At 33.9% G+C, this 18,107-nt stretch overlaps 1 protein-coding gene across 1 annotated transcript in view; it reads left to right on the top strand.

Moving 5' to 3' along the window:
- DACH1 (dachshund family transcription factor 1) overlaps positions 1–17,888 on the top strand; it is a 352,406-nt gene extending 334,518 nt beyond the window's left edge. The window contains 1 exon segment of the mRNA XM_026044517.1: positions 15,114–17,888. Coding sequence (XP_025900302.1) covers positions 15,114–15,151 — 38 coding nt within the window. The 3' untranslated portion in view covers positions 15,152–17,888.
- Positions 17,889–18,107: the final 219 nt, after the last annotated feature.

Here is an 18,107-nt window from a genome sequence, read left to right as displayed (position 1 = left end):
ATACTTTGGGGGTTTGTGCATGATCTGTGGTTAATTTATGCTACAGAAGACTAGCAGTTGAGGAAAACCAGTTTTGTGAGTTACTGCCTGATATTTAATGATTGCTGTAAGTCTGATGATAGCAATAGTTATAAAGCAACAATCTAGTTAAATGACAGGTTATTGTGATCAGCAACTTTGAAACTATCAAAAATAGAAAGCCTTTAAGAAGGGAGTATGTAAGGCAAAAAAAAGAAAGAAGAGAAAAGAAAATCAATGTTAAAGGTTTTTTTTTTTTTTTTTTTTTTTTTCAAAATCTGAATATAGAAGTGTTAGGAGATAAAAAGAAATGATGTACTTTGCCGAAAGCTGTTTCTCTAAAAAGAATATGTCTAAGAGGACTATGATTAGTTTTTCATGGACAAAGGTGAAGGCTATTACTTAAGAAGGGGACCACCTAGAATCCCTAGGTAATGTATCAGCTATTTAATATTGTTGGAAAAAGTGTCTTTGGAGGAAGAATAGCAAAATATGCTTACAATAAGATAGCTTTTATACAAAAACTTAACATTGTACATAATATTTGTGAAATGGAATTTCATTTTCTTTTTTTTTCAAGGATAAGTACAATATTATTGGAATAATAAAGGTACACTTGAAGTAGGGAAGTGATTGGGGATTTAGAATACAAAGAAATTATATTTGCACAATGAAACAGCAGGATGGAATTTATACTCATTTTCAATATGCCTTCATATGCTTAAATCATTGCACAAGGAGTTTATAAACACATCAATATGTCTAAATTCATTTTAGATGTGTGCTACTCTGGAAAGCCAGTTCTGCAGAAATAGGAAAGTGTCCTTTAAAATTCAGCACTTAGTGTATGAAAGACATCAGGAAGAGAGAAGCCAGAGTTTCAAGTTATTGAGGCTGTGTATGAAGGCATGTTTTTTTTTTTTTTTCTATGTTATCCTACACATTTTTCGAGTAGTAAGCCCTAGTGTAACTTTGTTGATATCATGTGACGGTATAGGTATTTCTATATATCTTGAAGATGTGAAGCTTATAGAATTACTGCTGAAGCAATACAATTATCTATAAATTACCCAAACAATATCAATGGTAGGCATACATTTAATCTAACTTTATACATTTGTGGTGTAGATGTCTTCATCTGAGCTAGTTGACTGGACTCCTATTAAAGTCAATGAAGAGTAATAGACACATCTCTGCCTCTGAAGGAAATGAATCATACTTCTCAGTCTCTTCATTGATTAGAAAGGGAGTCCACAAAATTAGCTCAAATGCAGCCATCTACATCAGAGGTGCCTGAAGTTATTGTGATGAATCCCATCTCTTGTGTAGTGTCCTTTTTTCTTGCCAGCATCACTTGTGATCATAAACAAACTACACACTGCTGCATTTCTGCCAATTCTCCCTGCTGATGTTGAAAGTGAGTAGCTGTACATCAGTTTCGGAAAAATATTAGTCTGGCAATTCCTTTTCTGCTTGATCTATAATGTTGCCATACTGCAGATTATATAGATCTCAAATCTGCTGTGTAAAGCATGACCCTCAATGTAGAATGGGTAGCCGGAATTCTGTACTGATCCTGAAGCTTTGCACTGTTCATTTCAATGGGATACTGCCGTGTGAGGCACACTGTGCAGAGCAAGAGGAACAGAAATCAAAAGAAGCATGTCAGGCACTCAGAAATAGGGAAAAAAAGATGTAGGGGAATTTAAAAAAAAGTGGAAAAAAGGGATAAATGAAGTATCACAGAACTCCAGGAAGGAAAACAGTATTGTATTGTAATACTACTATTAATATTTCTATATTTCTATTACTATTAATATTTATTATATTTTAATATTTTAATATTAATATTACTATTAATATTTCTATATTTCTATTACTAATTTGTAGGGGATAAGTAGTAAATGTTTTTACATTAAATTTAGTTTTCTTTGCAAAAGAGGCACATGCTGGAATTTATCTCATGAAATGTGGAAGTCTACAAGGTAGATATCTACAGCTGTGCTTGTCACCTCAATCCTCCTTAGATTGTGAAGTGAAGCAGGATTGGGAGTGAAGCAGGAAAATCTAGAATGCATCATTTCTKCTTAAAATATGTGTATACATTTCTACTTTGTCTATTAAAGGAGAATAGGTAACATAATTCTGTTGTAGACACTTAAAAACAAATGAAAAACAAGTTAAGTAAACTCAGTCATATTCCATAAATCCTGGATTCTGTTTCTGGAGGCAAGAAAGTAATTTCCCTCTACCTCTTTTTTTTTTTTTTTTTTTTTCCTTTGTGTGTGTGTGTCCTTTGGTTTTTTGTACCACAAATTAGCATTGTTTCTGGGGCTAAATTTTTTCCCCAAGGTATTAGAAAGTATAAATGTAGCATGTGATACAGTCATTGGAAATAAATGCTAAGGAGACGCCGCCTTTGCTCACTTAAGTTTTTGTTGTGGAAAAGAAGCGAGTGGATAATTGCAATTTCAGATTTAGCTTATAGCTTTCGTTAAGGTTGCTTATATGCTTTAGGTCTGACATTTTGTTTTTAAATCATACGGTAAAAGAATAGCTCGTTCTGCATGCTCTATTGCATTTTCCACCAATTCCAGAAATAAACTTGTGTGTACTGTATATCTACTGGTTTCTTGATGGCAGCACTGATGCTGTGGTATCTTAAAAGTGTGTGTGAACTTTAATTAATGCCTGTAAAGTGTTTTGGATCTTGGATGAAAGGCACAACAGAAGTTCAGCTATTTTATTAACTTCTCTTTTTATATTTTCTTTGATGATTGATCAGATATCCAGGGATTAAAAAGTGGCAAAGAGAGGTGATGCAAAATACATTTTACAACAAATTTCAACTAATTATAGTTAGTTTCACATCTAGTACAAGAAAAATAGGGGAAATGTTTTATGGGATTTAGTAAGAAAATACTTCATAGTCATATTTTGTATTAAACAAGCCTACTTGGATTTAAATAGGAAAAAAACATAGATTGTTTTACCTTAATTCTCTATGATAGATGAAAAGTGGTATATTACTGAGTGRCAGCATTTTGGTGTAATAGGTGACAGCCTCTCTTTTATACTCTGAAGCTAAGTATGAACTGAAATCCTTTTATTATGAATAGGAGTTCAATATTCAGTTAATATATTCAGGAGACTTAAAGCAGTGAGCCTTTAAGTGTAAATAAGAATGTATTTTGTGATGTTATCAGGCAGGCAGTCTTTGAACTGAGTTAAAAGAGGCAACTATTTGCCTGAAATATTTGTCTATTGCTCTTCTAGTCTTACCTCAGTTTAAAAAAAGTATTATATTATTTTAAATCAGCTGAAGGTCTTGTTCAGTTTTAAAGTAGCCAGAGGTTTTAGTCTTCATCATTTTCTTTTTTTCCCAACTTCAGCTTTTTTCTTTAGCTTCTCTCTTATTTATAGTGCTTTATTTTAAGATAAACAAATTCTTAATGTCTGTTACATTCATGTAAATGTCACATTGTAAAACAGGCATTTACTTTGCCAGAACTGGTTTCAGTCTAAAAGTAGTGTTTTCTAACAGTGCTTATTTTTATACTAATACAATTAAGAATGATAGGATAAAACAACTTAGGCTTCATATAAATCATATGTTCAGCTCTCCATGGATTTGGTTTGGAACTTGACCCATCTCTATTAGTATCTAAAGTTCCTTCAACAGAAGAAAAGAAATAAATCATCTAATAAGAGCAAGGATAAGGAGGTGGAACTAAAATTAACACATTTGGAAGGAATACTTCTGCAGCATCACATTCCATTGCTAGTTAAAATTTGCTGTCAGCATATATCTATAGTAAGTACTCTTTTAGTGAACTGCCAGCTGGCTTGTAAAGAGGAACATCTATTCTACAGAATAGCCTGCTAGCTTTAAAAAGAAATATCCAGCTTCTCAACCCTTGCATTTTGGTTACTGTAAGGTTCCATAGCACCTGAAGGACATCCTGGGCGACAGAAGCATATATAATAGTAATGTGATGTCATTTTGTTTTTCCTAGTTGGGAAACAGAAAATGTGCATCAGTTATGATAAAAGGATCTTTTTTTCCATTATATTCTTGTCAGCCTTGTTTTTTTAAAAGTGATGCAGTCCCTAATAGCCTAGGAAAAGCAGCAATAGCATAATATTGTGTTTTGTCATGGGTGTTAGAAAGGATGGATCACAAAGTGCCGCAACTGGCCTTGGAAACAAAGTGTTATTAAATCAGGTCCAAAAATTTACAGTGTTGGTTTATGTACATGAAATTAGAAGAGAGATTGTTAAAAATATACAATGCTGCATTAGATAATTCAAGTTTTGACTTGTTTATTTAGTGTCTCTGTTGATTCTGCAGATTTTGCCCGTGACAAACTGTCAGTGTAACTCTTGCATTAAAAGGCATGTATTTTTCATGATATTGTTTCATACTGCAATATGTTGGCTACAAGTCCTTTCAAGTAATCAAGCTATATTGAATAGAAACATAAAATAAAAAGCAGCAATAATTTACCCTCATTTTTAACTTTACACTCAAACTCGAAGATACACGCCCTTAACCACTGAAGAGAGTACAGTACCTCTGTACGCTGATGACTTGAAAGTAAAAATGCCCTGGATGGATCAGTCTCCTTCACTGGGAGCATCATGAAAGAGCTGTAACTGATGGACGAATTCCATTTTCAAACTTATTATCAAATTTGTTGTACAATCACCGTGACTATCCTGTAATAATAGCTATAGAGAAAGATGTCAGCTTAGGCTATCTGGTTACAAATGCTGAACACTGAAATGCTAAAACATTACTAAAAATTGAACAAATCAGTTCTCTTTTGGTATCTATTGGGTTCCAAATACACAACAGTTCCAAAGTTTATTCTTAAACCTTCTATGTACAAGAGTCCAAAGTTTAGGAATTGAAAGCTAAGGTTTTCCTGAAGCTTATTAGTGTTGGTGTTACTGCTGTTATTATTTCAAGACCTTGGATTTTAACAACATCTCTCATCCTGGAAGGCTGTACCAGAATCCAGTATATTCAATGAAAAATCAAATTGTTCTGTTCTTAGTGTATTTGCAAAGAATAATCAGTTATTTTCTAAGATAAGCRTATCAATGTTTCTTTTATCTTTTTTTTTTTAATTATTCCTCCTTATGTTGTGGCCTCTGTTCTTTGAGTCACACTAATAGCCCGTTCTGATACTATTCCCGTTTGAATTCATCTCTAGCATATGTAACCTGCATCTTAAAGTGAGTTCTAGGAGTGGTCCCAACAGTGCCCTGTACAATGTTGTTTATATGCTGTCATTGAGAATAGACACTTCAAGTGGAAAAACAGAAAAAAAAAAAAAAAAGGAGAAAACAGCTACCAAGTAACATCTTTTATTTCCCTTCTTTTGATGAAATCATTTTTTCCAAGCAAGAAAGTTTTTAACTTCAGACATTTTGTTCTGCAGAGCAGTTCTTCTGACTTCAAGGTAGTTACTGGATTCTAGAGTCACTGATTAAATCTGCTGTGCTTTAATTTAGCCATTCTCTTTTCTCTTGCTTACTTTTTCATGATGGACCATGGTGCTAAGTTCTCTCTGGGAAAGAATGCTGCTTCCATATGGTCTGGGATTTCTGTAGTGGGTGCATCCAGGACACAGGCTGTCATGACATGCTGTTTTTTTCTGAGGAATTTCTATTGGCAAAGACACAGAGTAGTGCCAGCTTCAAACCACCTGGCCCTAAGGCTAATTGAGTTTTTCCTGGGAGGGAAGAATAATAATTTTGAACTATCCATCTTAAATTATGTTACCACTGAGAATGAGTGGGAAAGGTTGGCTTGTCATCACAGTGCTTAAATGCATCTATGAAGATAAGCCCAAGATGGAAGTTTACAGTCAGTTAGGAAAACTAGTTTGAATTATGAATTGAAAAACAATCTACCTTCTAACACTTACCATATAAAGAGAGTTCCTAAGTAGTTTAAAATGCTAGTATGTTTCATTCCTTATAGGATTGGAAGCATCAAATATTCTTTGATGACTTACTACTAGGTTAGTTAAACTACATATAAATCTCTATGCTTGATTCCTTTATCAGATTTAACATGAGTTGTTGACTTTACTTTTTTTTTTTTTTTTTGGCTAAGTCCCAGGAATTTTATAAGGATCTATCCGTATTTCTTTTTGGTAGTTAGGATTATGTTTGATTTCCATTCATTGCCTCTTTCTTAAGGCATGACTTCTGGTTTGGTTTCTGTCACCTTGACTCATGTCCTGGAGATGACTACATGGTGCCATTGCCTTCCATAAGCTTGATTGCATGCAAAACATCTAAAAGAAGCAAACGCTCATATTGCATATGTTTTGACATGCCATTCATCCGTATAGATTTTCCATATGCTTGCCACTATGCAATCTATCTGTTTTACAGCCTAATTCTCTCCTGTTCTACCTGTGACTGTTTCTTCATATTTTGCAATGGAATGTTATTCTGTTTTAGTACTGAAATGAGAAGAAGGGTGGCTGGATATTAAATAAAAAATGTGGTATTAATGTGATATTGATATTAGAATAAGGATGCCATGCATCAGAATTGATGTATGCAGACTAATGTAAGTAATAAAGTTAAATACTTCCTTTAAATAGCCCCTAAATTCCATTGAACTGAGGAGGAACCTTTGCAACATTTGAAATGACATCTCAGTAAGGCATAAGGAAATCAGATCATACTCTTGTATTACCTGTGGGACTTAGATATAGTTWAAAAAAATCAGAATTATCTATGCTACACAGAATGTTTATCCTATCCTTTAGTGGATATACCTAGTGGTCTATTACATCAAATCAAAATCTCTTGTTTAGAAAGGAGGTAGCTTGCAAAGAAGAGTAAGGTAAGTTTGTGATTTTCTGAATCTGAAGGGATGCTTTGTGTATAGGCAGTATTTGTTAGTTAAGCCATTCCTTGAGTTTTAAATAGTACTTTGGGTCCAGACAATAGTTTAGAAGGGTTTGTCTAAGTAAATCATCGATAGATGCTTAAGGAAAGCATCACACTGTCTGGTGATGGAAGCTATAGGTTGCTGGTACTAATTGTGTCCATATCTGTTAGCTCACTACCTTTTGCAGGCTTTCAGAAAGCCAAGACCTTTATTAAGTAACAGTTTATTATATTGTCTCTAGATGTAAATACATGCATCATACTAATACAATTAGCTTCTAATTCAGTGGTGAAGGGGGGTGTGTGTGTGTGTTYGTGCACATATGTATATTGATGGGAAGGGCAAACTTCTAAGAAGTGTTAACCCGTATATGCATTTGCAGAGATACTTCCTGTAATTTGATCTCAGGTCAGAAGTAGAAACTGCTCAAAATCAAAAGCTGTTCTATCATATTTTATTCATATTGTATTATACATTTATATTTATATTTTATTATATAAGGCATTCCTCTTCCAGAGAGAAAAACAATTTTTAACACAGTTTCATGATTTAGACCGTTTTGTAGTTAAGATTATGCTGCTAAAGGTGTTTAGTATTAAAAAAAAAAAAAAAAAAAAGTGACCATTTGAGCAAAGCACAGAAAAAGGAAGCAAAACTGAGAAGAAAAGTGAGAATATGAGTAATCAGACTAAGAAGGTGAATAATGATTTCTGTTTCCATCAAGACTTAATGAAAAAAAGGAGGTATGTCATGCAGAAACTCCATGCTAGTATTAGATCTCAACTCTTTGATCATTTTATGGTATCAAATCCAAGGTTGCCTGTTTCTTAGCTTGCTAAAAAACATATACTTTTCTATTTTTCAAAAAGTGATCACAAGCAAGTATATATTTGTGAAGAGCTGGAATCTGTTAATGCAGGACAGGTTGCACTTCTGTGAAACAGATCAGCCCAAAAATTCTCCCTGGTGATACAGGCAGTGTTGAACATAGTAAGCTCTGGAAGCTTGCAAGCAGCTTGTATTTAGTTAGCTGTGACTTCATCCTTTAATAACTTTTCCACATGATTCTTCAGTACAATATTTCTTTTTTTTTTTTTCCTTTTTTTTTAACCAGTAGAAGTGACCACAATACAATTCCTGAGAGACTCAGGTTCAGTGATTGTAAGTAATTAGTTCTCTTTTCTTTTTTTTTTTTTTTTTTTTCCCTCCTGGATGTGCTTTTGTTCTGTTCACACAAATAGAACAAGGGTGGCTGGGTTCATAAGGCAACAATAAAAGATGGTACTATTTATTTTTTTTTTTTTTGCTTCTATCTCACCTTACCACTTCAATGTTTTGAGTGCTTCAAAAGGCAAGCTCTGTGTTCTGTATGATCTTTAAATAATAGAAGGTGATATATACAGATAGTCCTTGATTTGTTAGTTTACTGAAGACCAGGCTGCTAACCTTTAGCTTATTCCCATAGTACTCAGTGATATAATGAAAACATATATTCATGATTAAACTGTGTGAAAAACATGAACAGTAATTAAAATAAGTGAAAAAATAGGTGTTTACACACATCTTTCTAGGTGTATCCGTGATTTGGTTTTACATTTGCAAAGTCTGATGTAAAATTAAAATCTCTTAAGTTTAAAATATGACTTTAAAGAGAAAAGTATGAACATCTCAGGCTTCTATACATTTGCATTGCCTGTCAGCACAAAAATATATGTAGATGAATGTTAAATAGAGAAGAGAAAAGTGTATCATTAATAACAATATGCAAATTTGAAACAAATTCATTGGTGTTATACAAAGGGCAGACTRGGATTGTGTTTGGCCAAATATGTTTATATAGTGCATATTTGCATTCATTCATTGATAAGCAGTGTGAAATTATCCATATTTGCATAAAACTGGAATAAGCTTTTTTTTTTAAAGAATAGATTGCTCAAATTTAAGAGATATCTCAACTTTTGGGACAACTTTCCTATATCTCCTTTACTCATCTCTAATTCAGCTTGGGAAGACAGCAGTGAATCCATTTTCCCGGTTAGGGATCTACTTTTTCTATCAATAACGTTATCGGGACAATATAGATCCCCCTCTCTCTCCATTTTTAGCATCCTTTTGTAATGTTTCAGTGCTCTGATTTAGCTAGTATACTAGGAGGAATCTTGTCTCCTCACAAAATATTGTTTGTCATTTTATAAGGAGGTTATGTTCAGTTGATTTCATTTTGCAAAAGCTGAGTTTTATGTTCCCCGTTGCACTCTGCAGTCTCTAAAATAGAATCAACCTCATCAAAAGTGATTTTCCCATGATTAAAAAGTTAGATTCCCATTTTTGTCTTCCTGCTTTGGTGGAAAATAAATCTTCTTTTGTCTCTATTTTGAATAAAATATATGGRGAGCATACAAAAATAGATTTCATTCTTAATTAGTTGCTTCCTTCAAGTTTTTCAAAGAAGGGTTACAAYTTGACTAAGATCCCTTCCATCTGTCACAGTATGTTTGCTTTTATTTTGACTTCCCGTTGCTGTCTTATCAAATATCAGATGAATCATTACCATTTGTTTGCCATCCCTTTCTTTTGTTTTGTTTCTCATCCTCCAAATGATTAAAACATCAGGCAGGATGAAAGGTTAGAAGTACACGATGATTCACATTTGCCCCATCTTATTAAAACAAATAAACCAACCAGTTATATAATTTAAATGTGCTTGAGCTGTGGCTTGCAGATGCTTTTATCAGCTCTGGGCTGAAGAGGTTGTGTGCATTCGGGCATGCACGTACAACTGTTCTTTGAAAGGGACAAACCTCATTAGATTACAGGTGCCTGGAAATAACTTCTGAGAAAATAGCTGCCATTTTCAATAAAGCTACTTCCTAACAGGAAACACAATTTATTATGTCCTTTAGCACAAGTGAGCAGCTTTTCTTTTATTTAGATAAAAGTAGCCCCATTTTGTGTCACAAATATTTTACTTCTTTTAATCTGTTGGACCAGRGATGGATCACGATATTTTTCACTCTAATATTATAGCTTGTGAAATGTTCAGGAAGAGAGCTGTAATGATTCTTGAGTTGCAAAGTATGTGTTACATTAGCTTACAACTAGAAGATACTTCTTTTGCCTGCCACACCAGCTTTCCTTGTGGAGAGTGAGAAATGCTTCATAATTGCCTCAGCTTGCAGGAACTGAGGTTAGCAATTTTGAATGGCTGTAGGATGTGGCATCACTGCAAACTCCTCACTGTATTTAACTCTGAATTTTCTGCCACCTTTAGTGAGCAAATGGGCTCGTCCTCAGGCTTTTGTTTTGTAGCATCTGCTTTTGAGAGGCCTTGGAGCTCAGGCCAGCTGAGCCACTCCATCTTAGTGAAGAGGAATACATATATATATATATGTATATATACATATATATATATATATATATAAAATATATATATATTTGAGCAGAAAGCTGCAGGTTTCAGTTAAGCAAGTATATATGTGTAAATTTTATGTTTTCAAGTTGGTGATAAAGTACCCCTTAGAAATCTCAGCTAGCACTGCTGTAAGAAAGAGGCAAGGGACAATACCAAGCAAGGGAAGAGACTCGTTGCACCATATCTCTTAAGCCTAAAAATCGGACAAAAATGAGAAAGGATGAGGGAGAAGACAGAAATGCCAAGTGAATTGGTTACCCTGAGTCACAAATAAATTTGGAGTCACAGCTAGGACTGAAATTGCAGTTCACTTCCTTTCGGTTAAGTGGTGTTTCTGCCATGTTATAGACAGGGAAATCTCTCTAAAAGTAGGTGTTTGAAAATACAAATGAACAAATAGATCCACCATTTAAATATTCTTTCATATCCTTTGATATCAGAGTTCCTAAGGTATGGAGAGGCACTGCTGCTCCATAAAAAAAAAAAAAAAAAAAAAAAAAAAAAAAAAAAAAAAAAAAAGCATAAAACAATAAACAAAAGATTATCCAAACTTTGATAACCTGAATTTCTAAAGCTCCCCCAGGGAGATTTCATTCAATTTTGGTCTCATGCATTATTTTGTCCTGTTTTTTTTTTTTTTTAAATCTGAGCTCTACTAACAAATCTTGGTTTTGTTTTCCTTTTGGCAAAGCTTCTCACTGTAGGATACACTTTATCCTGTTAGTCAGGACAGATTTCATGGGGGGCTTCTTTGTGAGAGCAATTGACTGAATTCAAGTGAATTCACTACCTTTGATGCTAGTTCACAGATGTTGGTAAACAGAATATGCTTTTATGATAGTCGCAATGCTTTTATGATAGTCGCAATGATGACTGCGACTATCATACATAGTACAATGATCTGTACTAATAGGAATAAGAATTGAACGGGCAGAATTTTTAGTGCAGAAAAGTTTAGACCCATGGAAATACTACGTGCTGCCCATAGGAAGTTAATCTGAATATGAGCATTCCACACCTGACATCTCTATAATAGTGCATTTGAAGGCATACAAATGATTTCAGCAGTGCAAACTTTCTGTCAGATGTGTTTGTTTTTTAAAACTTTCATGACCTTACAGCTATTTGGGCATGCACGTTCAAAACCCTCAAAATGCCTGTTAATTAAAAAAGGTTGATTTAAAAAAATACTCCCTCGTCCTGACTAGAATTTGTTGTATGTCGGTCCACAAACAAAAAGAAATGAGATCGAGAAATAATAATGTTTTCACATTGAGCTTGCAGGATCTTGCTGAACACTGCCATTTGCAAAGAAACAATTAAACAAGAGTGACAGTCTGCAAACCATGCATGGTTTTATTTACCAGCTTAGCAGTATTTTTCCAGTTTGTGTCATTGCTCGAACATTAAGTGTGAAAGGAAGTTTTGTGTGTTTATATTATATATAACAGCACTATAACAATATTTTATATATAACATAAATATATAACATTTCAAACAATTAAGTTTGGAATTAAGTTAGAGCGAAGGAATATTAGTTGGGTGGAGGGAAGGAAGGAAGGAAGGAAGGAAGGAAGGAAGGAAGGAAGGAAGGAAGGAAGGAAGGAAGGAAGGAAGGAAGGAAGGAAGGAGACAAAGATCAGATATGTACTAAATCATCAAATTATGGTGTGAGGTTATCATTCCTTTTCAGAACTCGGTTATTAAATGATCCCTGTTTTCCATAGTGCAGTTTTGAAATCTTCATATTTCTAAAGTGCGGTGCTATATGTTCTTTATGAGTGGCTACATTAAATTATTTGCCACATACCTTCAGTATGCTAGAAAAAAATATATATAATCTGCAAAATAGTGTCTCTTCTCACAAATTCATTATTTTGAGGAAGGGGTAGATAGCTGCCTAGGTGCTGTGACATTTTCCATCTTGATGCTGTAGGTTCTAAAGAAAAGGCTGTACAATTTGCACCTTATTCTTCCTGTAAGTAATCTTGAGAAAATAAAGAAAATATTCTACAATTCTTAGTCTTCCCCTATCTCTTACTAAGTGTTACAGAATCATGGTGTTACTTTATCTGCATCATGCTTTGGCAGGATATGTTTTTATAGGTAGCCTGTTTTATACTTGAAGCATTTGCTCATATGTTAGAGAAATCAGTCAAATAAGTTAATAGAGAATGTATCTGGTGTTTAAGAGGCCTAGCAATGGTATTAGATCAGCTACTTAGTCTCTATATAGCATTTTAAGTCTATTACCAACACAAAATAACTGATTTTTTTATATTCCATCAGCTGATATTTATCAGTTGATAAATAGAAAGGCTTATGTTTATTTTACATATCTATTATAAATATTAGGAAATTTTATAAACAAATATATTTTTACTTTTAAATGGAAATGCATCATAAAGCTTCTCATTCCTATTCTACATACAATGACAGAATATAGGACCTGGTAGTATCTTCCATGCAAAATAAATAAAAAAAACCCTCTTTTGGCTTAATTGCCGGATTGGGTCCTTAAGAAGTGTAAAATAGAGCTGACTTTTGAAAATGTACTGCTGCTGTTCTCTGCAGATCGTTGCCCTTTTGTTGCCTGCTACAAGGATTCAGCTTCCTACAGCTGTATTTTTAATTGAGAATGTGTTTAAATAAATATTTTATTTTAAAAGGTACATGGAGGCCTTGTATAGTAAAACAAAACACAAGTTACTTACTGTAGGTTATCTTAATGTTTTGCAATGGGAATTATACATAGCGCTCATTAGCAAGTGTGCATTCAAGATAGCCAAAGTGCTGGTATATATACAGAGTAATTCTGCTGCAGAGGTAACTAGACAGCTTTAGTGCTGTAAATGTCTATTGTGTTTATTCAAGATGTGTGGGCAAATTAAATGCAACTATAGCTAGCAGTAACTCTGGCTATCCTGTATTTGCCAGATTTTCTTTTAATGTGGTTTACCAGGCCCTCAGTTTTACCAAGCTCACTTTCAAAGGTTCATTCTTTCTCTCTTGAATTCCCATAAGCATTTGGGTTGCTCTTCATGCATCAAAGAAGAATAAAAAGTCTTTAAGTTATTCAATTTCTTTTTTATCTCTCTTCAGTGCACAAAGACCATAAAGAGCAAAGAAAATGCTGAAATGATTCTGAGAGTAAGCAGTGGGAAAGTTACCTACCCCACTGAAAAAACTTGGGTCTTGGGAAAGGGAGAGGAGCAGAGAGGTAGTAAAAGGCGATGCAACCCAGACACTTAAAAAAAAATAAATTGGTGGAAAAGAAAAACATGGAAATGGATAAGAATCACTGTTAGAGAATGGAGTGAGGGGTTCTGCTATTTCCCATTTTCTCTGGACAGTTGGCATAGAAACTAGCCAATAAAAATAAGAAAGGGACATGCAGAAGGCATGAATTTTACCAGATGGATTGAACTGCTTTCAAGTTAAATTTTTCTTTTTCTCCCAGCTAAGATCATATCAATGATGCTGCAGATAGTCAAGTGTATGAAAAGCAGTGATTTAGTGTAGCGTTTCATCACATATAATAGCATAGTTTCTGTATTTTCTAATGTGAATTTTAAATACTAATTTGGAATATAATGCTTGGAGTAAGAAAAAGGAACTTCATAATGTCCACTGATGTACTTTGCCTGGACCAAAAGGAGGATTTCAACTAGGCTTTAAGAATGGAGATACTGCAAGCACTTCCCAATGAATGATACTGTAAAATGTTTAAGGAGTGCTTTATAATTATGCACTGTCCAGGATTAATATCCTTCATAATGTGCTTTACTCACAAGGGAGAACACTTTCTATCATACAGGACAGCACAGCAAGCACGTACCAGCTTTGCTCTTGCTTTCCTGTTTCAAAAGATGATCTCTGTATCTCTGTGAGCATTCATATGCATAAAAAATTCATGTCTACAGCAAAGGAAGATTTGCTTTATATTTGTAAATTAGATGAAAACGTTTTGTGGCAGAATGTTCTTCAGCTTTTCAAGTTTTTCTAGATATGGCTAGGTTACTGGCTAGGTGAACATACTGGTTTTCATGTTCCCTCCCTGCTGCACGTATCTGGCTTAAATATATGCTCCTCACTTGGGTGGAAAAAAGGTTGAGAGACGTGCTTACATCTTTAACATAGTAATTGTTCAGTTAATCACATTTATGGGAGAAGGAGGCTATACTTCACTGATACCGATTAAATATCCTATACTGGCTTCTATATAAATAGCTACAAATGTGCACAATGGTTACATTACATGGTATATTTAACAACATAGCTAAATCAGAAAGTATGAGGTATGCCTTTAGTGAGGGGAGTACTAACGACCGCATGCAAGGAGATTTTTGCTCTGCAACCATGAAGGAAATAATTGCTGTTTAGCATTATTTAGTTAAGTTTGCATATCAGGAAAAACACATGCACAGAAACTCCACCTACATTCTTAGTGCCCTGGCACTGATAGGAGTGCAGCATATATTAAAGCATTGAAAGGTGTTGCAGTGAGCAGAACTTGCAGAATGCGTGTAATGTTAATAGAGCTAATTTGACTGCCATCAGGAGAAATCACAGTGATGATATTCAGCAGATTTTTTGATGATGCTTTTTTTTTTTTGTCTATTTTTAAGAATAAAGTCTTATAAGTGGCATTTTACAGCTTGGTAGGAGGATACCTTTTGCTGAGGTTTTATTTTTTATTTTTTTCCTTTTTGATTCGTTACTGAAATTAGTATATAAAGAGAATGTTTATTTTTCCTATTTTAGATGGAAGACTGTATTTGAAAACTACTGTCATGTACTGAATTTTCTTCCTGCTGAAGATACCTGTGCTACGGTAAAGAACTTTGCAGTAAGACTATGTGTCTTTCGAGTGAATACTCAAAAGGAGCTTCATGGAAACAAAGCATTTTCAAGGCGACTTCCTCGACTTCATGTTTCAATATTCTTCAAAAATTTAAAGAATTCTGCAAGAGTGTCCTCCTCCTTTGGTTAGCTCCTGTGGCTCAACCCAGAGACCTAGAGAATGTTTGTAAATGTACAGTAGCACTCTTCTTACAGTGAGAATCTCCTTCTCTGCACCGGACTATTGTATCCAAAACTACAGGCGGATCAGAACAAGGCTGAGTATTCTCTTTTTTTAAGGAATGCAGACTCTGTCCTCCTCTGATGAGTCCATATTTGAGCACATCAAATGATCCTTCCAGCGATGCCCAGCTGCACCGATAGACTGTTATGTCATAACGAAACCAGCAAGACAGCTCAGACATGAACTTGTAGAGGGCATAAGAGGATTCTTAAAAAAAAAAGAAAAAAAAGGAAAAAAAAAGAAAAAAAAAGATACATTCGGTTTTCAAACTATGATGGTGAGTTTTCTTCTAGAGACCTTTTTTTCCACATGCTTTCCAAGAGACCAACACATGGATGTTAGACTACATTAAGTGAAATGGAATTTTGTGTAAGTGAAAAGAAATGCTGAATGTAAACAAACTGTTTTACTGTTCACAAGAATCTCTTTTCCTAAAATAAAAAAAATACAATAAAAAGTAATAATTTCTCATTGTAAACTGGCAGGGGTTTATGAAATAAAAGACTTTGCTTATTCAAACTGTTGGTCACATGTACAGTATATAACGCAAATCACACAAGGAAGGTATTATGTATGCAGTAGAAATCTAGAGTTTAGGAAATGAAAAATTTAGATAATATTGTTTTGTCACCCTGTTGGTCAGAACGACACCTTTCTAGTTTTAACGCATGCAGGCATGTAAATATTTGTCCTGGAGTCACAGTATTACTGAATGAGATCTTAAGCATCTGGTAACAAGTCAGAATTCTGTAGCAGCCACTTTTATTTGTATATTGAGCCCTGGTTAGTGCCCTGGTTAGCGCACTTTTAAGAATGGACTGTGGCTGAGCAGCAAGTCAAAATGCCAGAAATATTTTTATATGTTAATGTCCTATTACGTCAATGTTGCTAAAAAAAAAGAAAACCTAACAGACACTTGATGTATCAGTCCGATTCCACGTAGAGCTGAGTGATACAGTTGAAGTCTATTGTCCCTCCCGCCTTGTCTTGCGGATGGGTGGTTATGTGTTACTTTCACTGTCTTTATGAAAGCTACAATATGTGTTTTCACCTTTGTGCTGATAACTGGAAGTAAGCTGCAACACAGTGCTTATGACATTACTAAAAGGTTATGTTCTTTGCTTTGCGTACTCTTGGGTTACCCCTTTAAAGACTGATTTTGTGAATCAGTGCTATTACTGTAAGTTTTGTGATTATTCTTTCTTCATCTTTAATGTTTTATGCATATAAAATATTATTTATTACATGGAAACATATCAAAACCTTAAATGTCTAAAATGCCTAACTTAAAGCAAATATTTCTTTAAAAATAGCTCTGATTGGATATTAATATTATTTTGTCAAAAAAAAATCTAATGTTTTGTAAACTCTAGCACTGAGCTTCTATAGTTTGTAGGTCTTCCTTGCAATACTGGTACACACTTATTTTGTGCAGTTCATATTTACTCCACCACCACAATCCTTTGTTAACAATAGAAAAGATGTATATACAAGTTCACGTCATGATAATTTTTTTTAAAGAAATCTTGAGCAATATTTTTCATTAAATATTGTTACCTAACACTTTGTAGTGATATTTGTTTTCTAATCATGATTCTTTCATAACTTTCATAGTTGCTTGAACATATATGGGATTCTGTACTCCAGTTTTTTCATATACAGTCTTTAAAGGGTTAACAACTGTAAAGTTAGATGGACTTGTGGCAAGCTTTTGAATCATTCATATCTGAAAGAGAATTAAAAGCCTACAAGTGAAATATGTAGTAGCATCTACCATTGCTCTGCTCCTTGCATAGAGTCACCTGTAAGTAGGTTTAGTAGTTTTACAGTATATACTTTCAAGACCTTTGGGAATGCCTCAGTGTTTGGCTTGGTACATAAATGGAAATGTTGAGGATTAAGGGGGAACCAATTTATAAGCTGGATGTTTAGAAAGAATCTTGCTAAAACAGTGTAAATATTACAGACCATGAGATGTTACCGTAAGTTGAATTTTTGCCCCTCTTTAGTTATACAGTTTTTTTTGTTGTTATTTTGTTTTTGGTTTTTGATTTGGATTTTTTTTTTTGCATAGATTATGAAGAGAAGTTGTGCTCATGTTATTGTTTATATGCTTTTGTAATCTTAAAGATATTAATGTCTAGTTGTTCTATATTATAACCACATTTGCGCTCTATGCAAGCCCTTGGAACAGAACATACTCATCTTCATGTAGGACCTATGAAAATTGTCTATTTTTATCTATATATTTAAAGTTTTCTAAAAATGAAAAAGGTTATTACGAATTTTGTTGTACAAAATCTGTACAAAAATCTGTTTTTACATCATAATGCAAGAATTGGAAATTTTTCTATGGTAGCCTAGTTATTTGAGCCTGGTTTCAATGTGAGAACCACGTTTACTGTTATTGTATTTAATTTTCTTTTCTTTTCAACAATCTGCTAATAAAACTGTCTGAAATCTCCCTGCGACTTTATTTACAGTTCATCTTTATTAAATTTTGTGAAATGTATAACATCAGAGGAATATTTACTTTCTAATGGGAGGCATCTAAAAACAACATAAGTCAGCTCTTTGTAATGTGAGGAGAACAATGCTGAATGATTTTGTTTAACATGCAACTGCTTCTATCTCTAATATGAATTACTGTGGTGAAAAACATCATAAAAGCA

The sequence above is a fragment of the Nothoprocta perdicaria genome, unplaced genomic scaffold (genome assembly GCF_003342845.1).
Source record: "Nothoprocta perdicaria isolate Ctin4 unplaced genomic scaffold, notPer1 scaffold_37, whole genome shotgun sequence".
Classification (NCBI taxonomy): Eukaryota; Metazoa; Chordata; class Aves; order Tinamiformes; family Tinamidae; genus Nothoprocta; species Nothoprocta perdicaria.
The sequence above is the reverse complement of the archived record's forward strand: the minus strand, read 5'-3'. Positions and strand labels throughout refer to the sequence as shown.